The sequence below is a fragment of the Benincasa hispida genome, chromosome 9 (assembly GCF_009727055.1).
Source record: "Benincasa hispida cultivar B227 chromosome 9, ASM972705v1, whole genome shotgun sequence".
Classification (NCBI taxonomy): Eukaryota; Viridiplantae; Streptophyta; class Magnoliopsida; order Cucurbitales; family Cucurbitaceae; genus Benincasa; species Benincasa hispida.
Window position 1 is genome coordinate 59,714,867 of NC_052357.1, and position 8,240 is coordinate 59,723,106.

The 8,240-nt window shown below is 37.1% G+C and overlaps 1 protein-coding gene across 1 annotated transcript; it reads left to right on the forward strand.

Moving 5' to 3' along the window:
• The first annotated feature begins 528 nt into the window (after positions 1-528).
• On the forward strand, positions 529-3,261 carry LOC120087155 (ATP sulfurylase 2). The gene is made up of 5 exons (XM_039044056.1): positions 529-1,088; positions 1,642-2,047; positions 2,341-2,601; positions 2,678-2,764; positions 2,856-3,261. The coding sequence occupies exons 1-5, from the start codon at positions 529-531 to the stop codon at positions 2,991-2,993; spliced, it is 1,452 nt and encodes a 483-aa protein (XP_038899984.1). The 3' UTR covers positions 2,994-3,261.
• Positions 3,262-8,240: the final 4,979 nt, after the last annotated feature.

Genomic DNA, 8,240 nt, shown 5'->3' on the forward strand with positions numbered 1-8,240 from the left:
AACGATAGAAAAGTTTTTAAAAAGAGTCATTGATGGAAAAGTTTTTGGATTTCAAGTCATTTCGTAAAATTCTCCAAATTTTCATGGGCTTCAACTTTGCTTGGGATAACCCGAACGAAATGATAGCTCGGTTAGTATAAAATATACACCAACCGAGAGGGAGGGTGTTATTGTCTCTCTCAATGCGCGTTGCTTTCAGAGGAGAATCGTAGGGGCTTCGGCCCATCATCACAGTGACAACCACAGCCACAAACAAAGTGTTCTTAGTCTCAAACGAAGCGAGAGGGGGAGAGAGAGATACGATTAGCCGCAACCAAACCCATCTTCCCCAAGCGCAAAAGGCCACAAACAAACGTGTGGATCTCTGAACACTACCCAATTTTCTTGGTTCCTTACAAGCATGTTGAATATTGATGTTCTCCATTTTTACAGATACAGCTATCCCATTTCTCCATTTTCATCGGACCTCCATAATCCTATTTTGGCAATACCAAAACCTATCTCCCCAATTTCCCTTCTCAACCGAATATGTCTTTAGTCACTAAACTCCACATCGCCATTTCCCCCAAATTCACCATCAACAACAACCTTCAAACTATAATAAAAACAACATCCATTCCCACTTACAACTCCAAAATTCAATCCAAACCAATTTACGTTTCTCACCCCTTGCTGTTTGAACCCAAAATGCAGGGCCATTCACCTCGTTCTCTTCGCTCCTCGATTAAGAGCTCGCTGATCGACCCCGACGGTGGGGCTCTCGTCGACTTGGTTGTGCCTGAGAATGAAAGGGCCTCGAGGGTTTTGGAGGCCGAGCCATTGCCGAAGGTTAAATTGACCCGAATTGATCTCGAATGGGTTCATGTCATTAGTGAAGGATGGGCTAGCCCGTTGAGAGGGTTCATGAGAGAAGAGGAGTATTTGCAGAGTTTGCATTTCAATTGCCTCAAAATTAAAGATGGGTCTCTTGTAAACATGTCGCTTCCTATTGTTCTTGCCATTGCCGACGATGTTAAGGACCAAATTGGGTCCTCATCCAATGTGGGGTTGCTCGGTCCCACTGGAGACTTGGTTGGTATTCTTCGCAGGTTAGTTTTTTCTGGAGAAGGATTTGTTATTGTTATTCCGTTCGATCTTTCGGCCTCTGTAGATGGAGATGTCGTTTTTTAGATTTTTGTTTGAAGTGTCGATTTATGAAAAAGGAGCTGTTTTCTTTTCCCCCCTTTGTTTGGCCACGTATAATCGAAGTTATGATATGACATAAGTTAAATTATTTAAATCCCGAGAGATGCTCTGTTACAATTATAATATTTACAAACTTCCACTTGCTTGAAACAACTGTGTTGATCATGTCATTTTTTAAGTTTGAGGACAATATTTAAATAATCCTCTACAATCTCGTTTGTAACAAGATTTCTGGTTATTTGAAGTTCAAACAAAGGTGATAATGGTGATGATCTTAGATTTCTGGGTTCACAAACACAAATGCTTAATGTTGGACATCTTCTGATTACTGTATCCATATAGTCTTCTAGAAACTTTCTTTTTGTTTGAACAGTGAGGCCAATATGTACAAAAATGTGTAGTCAATCTGAAACCAAATTACGTGATTTTCCATCCTCACGATGAATCATTCTGCAGCATTGAGATATTCAAGCATAATAAGGAAGAGAGAATGGCTAGAACCTGGGGCACAACTGTACCGGGGTTGCCATATGTTGACGAGGTTATTACAAATGCTGGAAACTGGCTTATTGGTGGAGATCTTGAAGTAATAAACCCCATCAAATACAACGATGGACTTGATCATTATAGGCTGTCTCCAAAACAACTTCGGCAAGAGTTTGATAGGCGTCAGGCTGATGCTGTTTTTGCCTTTCAATTGAGAAACCCTGTACATAATGGCCATGCTTTGTTAATGAACGATACACGAAAGCGACTTCTCGACATGGGTTACAAGAATCCAATTCTGTTGCTTCATCCTTTGGGAGGTTTCACAAAAGCAGATGATGTGCCATTGGACGTTCGAATGGAGCAACATAGCAAGGTTTGTTTTCCATTATCATCATTCTAAATAGTTCTTTTTCTTTATCATTCAAAATCTTCCCCATCTTCATACTCTTTAGAAGTGAACATGCACAATTGTCTAACTTTTCCAACATTCAATATACTGGGAATGAAAGGTCTGATTTGCTAGAATGTTAGTTGAATGGCATGATTCATCTCTACTCTTCGGTTAATATGCATGCCCGATTTTGCGTATTCAAAAGGTATGATTATGACTATTCTGGCCTGTTTACTTAGTTTATGTAACTTAAGAGAGACTTTCTGTGTCTGTAGGTTTTAGAAGATGGAGTCCTTGACCCTGAAACGACCATCGTCTCCATTTTTCCATCACCAATGCATTACGCTGGTCCAACCGAAGTGCAATGGCATGCTAAAGCAAGGATCAATGCAGGTGCAAATTTCTACATTGTTGGTCGAGACCCTGCTGGAATGGGTCACCCAAAAGAGAAGAGAGATTTATATGATCCAGACCATGGCAAGAAGGTCTTAAGTATGGCCCCTGGCCTTGAGAAGCTAAACATATTGCCCTTCAAGGTCAGTATCTCACTCAATGACCCTTCTCCTATCCCCACTTTCCACCCTCTTCATTTTAACATCCAATTGACCGCAGGTAGCAGCATACGATACCGTGGCGAAGAAGATGGCGTTCTTCGACCCTTCCCGAGCAAAAGATTTCCTCTTCATCTCTGGAACAAAGGTAAGAGTAAAGTTGAGTTTGAACAGGATGTCGTATTATTATTGATTGTGTCAGGCCATAGTAACTGAGTTTTGCCTGTGTTTTGCATTAGATGCGGACTTATGCAAGGACCGGTGAGAACCCTCCCGACGGTTTCATGTGCCCCGGCGGATGGAAGGTGTTGGTCAATTATTACGAGAGCTTGCAGGCAGAGGACGCATCGCCGCAGCAGCCTGCATTGTCAGTTTAGGAGGAGGATAGTTTGAGTTCATTTGTAAATCTATGCGGGTTGATTGAGGAAGCTGCCGAGGATTGATTAGAACACAATGCAACTTCTATTGTGTATGATCTATGTATTCTCGGTTTTTATGGTTTTTAGATTCTGTTTTTGTTCAAATGTCTTTTAGATATGCTTGTAAAAGTGAATTATTCGTCGCATATTTTACTTGTGAAATGATATTGATGTATTTTGGATCATTTATTTATTTATATATGTAGTTGACAGATATGGTAGAAACCATTGTACTAAACTGTCAAATTAAATAGTTAGTTAATCCAATACTGATAGTAAATATGACCAAAATGAAATTTAATTAGTAAATTTGTAATTGACAAATGACATGTAGCTATGTGATTACATTTGTTGAAATACAATCATCACTACTCTATCAATTCAAAATTCTCATAATTTTAAACGGTTATAAATTGATAGAGTAGTGAATCAATAGAATTGATTGTATTTCAACGATTGTTGGGTATATTTGTCTAGATTGATTTGGTTATGTTCAAGTTGGTTATTCAATATTTCCTAAAAAAATGTTGGTGATCCAATAACTTAAAATTACAAAACAACAAAGAAAATAGTTTTTTTGTAGGAGATCATAAAACCAACACAACTACAAAATAACTTATCGAGATACGAGTAAGATAAACCACTCACGATAAAGAGATTGGCGTGAGAAAAATTAATATTATCCGAAACTTCCATAAATATTTCGAAATTGGCGCCAGAGTAAAAAATAGGTAGAATGTTGGATGAAAAATTGACATGTATAAATGTCATTTGTTCAAACTTAATCGAGACAAGCATCTTAATCACTACCACATCATTCCACATAATTGACTCATCGATTTTTCGTTCAAACATTCTAAAAAATTTCTCCTACTTCAAGGTAGTCTTAAAATGTCAATAAAAGGCTATATATATATATATATATATATATATATATACACCAGAACAAAGCTTTAAAAGATCTAAAGACTTTTATTGTGTGGGTGTGTTTGGAATATCTTTTGAAGTGTTTAATTTAAAAAATGAGATATTTTGGTAAGAATTCAAATGTTCGACAACAACTCAAAATAAATTTTGAAAAAATATAAACACTTGAATCAACTTTAAAAATAATGTCTTTTAAGTGTAATGATTAATCTCTCCCTAATTTGTATAATTCTTAGAATTACCAAAACATCCCAAAAGTCATCTACCTCACTTCCGGTGTGTTTTCGTGGCTATCACCTCATCCACGAGCCAACTCTACCCACCTCCGACGGCCACCACTACCGTTGACCAACTTCGACTATCACCTCCACCAACTTTGGCAACCATTATTTAAATTACTAGTTCATAGTATTGTTTAGTCATCCTTTATAGTAATTTGACATTAATAAAAATATTCTTTTTAATGAGTAATTAATAAAAACACCTTTAGTATATAATAAACCCAAAAAACTTATAATAAAAACACTTTTAAAAAAAGTTGCCAAACATATGAACGTTTCTATTTTCAACAGTTTTTATCAAGTGTTTAAATGAAAATGATTTTTTGAAAATGTCTATTTTCAAATAAATAAAAATGAGCCAACTTATATATAAATATAGCAAAATTTTACCATCTATCCGTGATAGACCACGATAAACTGCAATAAACATCTATCACTGATTTACACTGAAAAATAGTGACGTTTTACTATATTTAAAAATATTTTCAATAGTTTTACCATTTAAATAATTACTCTTTTCAATCTCAAACAAATTTTAATCATTCCAAGGAACCAACTTTCACAACAAGGCAATTAGCAAAAACATAAAATAAAATATCTATTTATATTGTATTTGTGCTATTTACAAAAATGACCAAGTATATGATAAATGAGAAGCAACAATTGAGAAACAAATTAATCAGAGTAATAAAAAGAACAAATTAGATTAAAAACAACGAATTTAATTTTATCATAGCCTATCCAAGAAGAAAAAATAAAAATTAATCGATATCATCTTTCAGCCATCTTCTTCAATAAGGCAGAGAAAGTTTCCAATGGTTAGTTTTCTTCATCCACTGTCTTAACATCTTCCAATTTGAGCCATCATTATGTTAGGAATCTACTTTAGTTGCCAATAGCAACAAGAACACACACCAACCAGACACAAAATTCCAAGAATCAGGGTATTCGAGTCCCTCCCTCCCCCCAGGTTATGATATTAACCAGCAAATAGAGTATTCCTCAAGAGTTTCTAACAAAGGAAATAGTAGATGGAAATTAACAATGATGCTAAAGATAAAAAGAAATGATACCTAACTGTTCGAGAGACCATCTCTCCCAAGGATTCACTCCCACCTATATTCACACCTTTTTCTTCTCCCTCAAACGGCCTACAAATACCCCCCAAACACCGGTCCCCCCTACGACTCTCCAAATGATCACTACCCTCAAACGGTTTGTTTCTCCCATATCTATTGTGGCCCCTCCTATTGGTCCCCACTCTTTGTTTCCATATTCGCCCTTCCTCTTTTTCCCTTATTTCTCTCGTGGACTTTCATAATGGGTAGCCTCACATTACCCCTTATCTGGAAATTCACCTTGTCCTTAAGGTGAGCGTCTGAAAATTAATTTTTCATCACATCCACAGCCTCCCATGTAGCCTCACTGTTCGACTGATTTGCCCACTTCACTAACCACTCTTGGTATTTCTTTTGCATTCCACCTTACACCCATTATTTGTTCAGGTTCCACACTCCACTTGAATTCTTCTGTCAACACTGAGGCGTTCTTTTGTACCACTATGTCTGTGGTTATTACTTTCTTGAGTTGTGAGACATGGAAAACATCATGGGTGGTTGCTGTTGAAGGTAGAGCTAGGCGATAGGCTATTGACCCAACTCTTACTATGACCGCATAGGGTCTAAAGTACCTTGGTGATAACTTCTCACAGTGCTTCTTCGCTAACGATTTCAGTTTGTATGGTTAAATTTTCAGAAACACCAAACTGCCTACCTTAAATTCCACCTCCCTCATTTTCTTGTTAGCATATTTGCACATTCTATTCTAAGCCAACATCAGTTTTTCTTTCAGTTTTAGCAATTTCAGGTCTCTGTCAATCAGTTGTTGCTCCAAAGCATAGTGAAGAGTCTTCCTATCTCCAAAAGCAATAATTGGAGGAGGTTGACGGTTAAAAACCACATTGAATAGAGTAGTGTTGATTGAAATATGGAAATTGGTATTATACCACAGTTCTGCCCGTGCCAGCCAACCTTCCCACTTTTTTGGTTGTTCGTTACAGAAGCAGTTCAAATAAGTTTCTAAACATTTGTTGACAATCTCTGTTTGCCCATCTGTCTGTGGGTAAAACGTTGTATTTTTTCTTAGCTTTGTTCCTTGGATTGTAAATAACTCACTCCAAAATAAACTTACAAAAATTTTATCTCTGTTCGAAACGATTGATCAAGGAAAACCATGATGTTTCACCACTTCTCTGATGAAATCTGCAGCTACTGTTTTGGCTGAGAACGGGTGCTTAAGCACAATGAAGTGATCATATTTGCTCAGTCTATCAACGATCACCATGATTACATTCTTCCCTGCTAACTTAGGTAACCCTTCGATAAAATCCATCAAAATATCCTCCCAAACTCTATTGGGAAAGGGCAGTGGCTGCAGTAATCCGACAGAGGCTAAAGCTTCAACCTTATTTTTTTTTTTTTTTACAAATCGTGCATTTCTCCACATAGTTATGTACATCTTTCTTCATCCCTTGCCAAAAGATCTCCCCTATCATTTGTTTGTAAGTTCTCAGGTACCCAGAATGTCCTCCCATCACAGAGTTATGGAATGTATGCAGTAGAGTTGGGATTAATGAAGAGTTCTTAGAAATTACTAATCTGTTTTTGTATAATAGTTTCCCTTGCTTCAACGAATATTTCGGATGCCAATCGGGGTCACTACCTATTTCTTCAATAATATTTTGCAAATCTGGATCCTCTTTCACCTCCTGCTATATCAATTCGACATCTAATATGTGATGTGTTGAGAACATTTGAAGTAACACCTCCCTTCGACTTTCAGTTCATCTAGAGCCTGCTTTCTCGATAGAGCGTTGATCGCCTTGTTATTCATTCCTGGATGATATAAAATTTTGCAAACATACCCTATTAGTTTCGTATACCACCTCTGAAAATCTGGTTGCACTTCCCTTTGTTCCAAAAAGTATTTTCAATGCCCATTGGTTTGATATAACAATAAATCGCCTTCCCAATAAATAATGCCTCCACTTCTGCACAGCTAGGACAACTGCCATCAATTCCCTCTCGTATACTGATTTAGTTCGTGCGTTTGGGAATAATGTTTGGCTGAAATATGCCACAGGTCAGCCTTCTTGGGATAGGACAGCTCCGAGTCTTGTTCCGAAGGCATCTATTTCGATGATGAATGATTTATCAAAGTTTGGTAAGACTAATACTGGTAACGTGGTCATTGTCTTTTTTATAGATTCGAAGGCTTGATCTGCTCCTTCATTCCATTGGAAAGCATTCTTGTGTAATAATTGATGTAACAACTGAGTAATTTTGCTATAATCCTTCACGTCTGTAGTATCCAGTTAATCCCAGGAAACTTTTGAGTTCCCTCTGATTCTTCGATCAGTTCCAATCAAGCATTACTTGTATCTTTTCTCTTTCAGCTTCTACTCCCTACTCTGAGATCTAGTGGCCGAGATACTGGTTTTGTCTTTGACCGAACACACACTTCTTCTCGTTAACAAACAATTGGTTCACCTTTAAGACTTCAAATATTCCCAAATGTTTCATATACGTATCCCAGTCCGCACTATATACTAATATATCGTCAAAGAATACAAATATGCACTTTCGGAGGAATGGTTAGAAAACTTGCTTCATCAATTATTGAAAAGTGGTTGGGGCATTCGTGAGACCAAAGGGTTTGACTAGAAATTTATAATGCCCTTCATGAGTTCTGAAAGCGATCTTAGGCACGTCGTCTTCCCTCATTCTGATTTAATGATACCCCAACCTCAAGTCTAGCTTTCAATACATTATTAACCCATGTAGTTCATTCAATAACTCCTCTATCACTGGCATGGAAAATTTATCTGGGACCATTGCATAATTTAAACACTTGTAGTCAACACAGAATCACAAAACACCATCTTTCTTTCTTGCTAGCAACACAAGACTAGAAAACGGGCTATTACTGGTCCTAATGA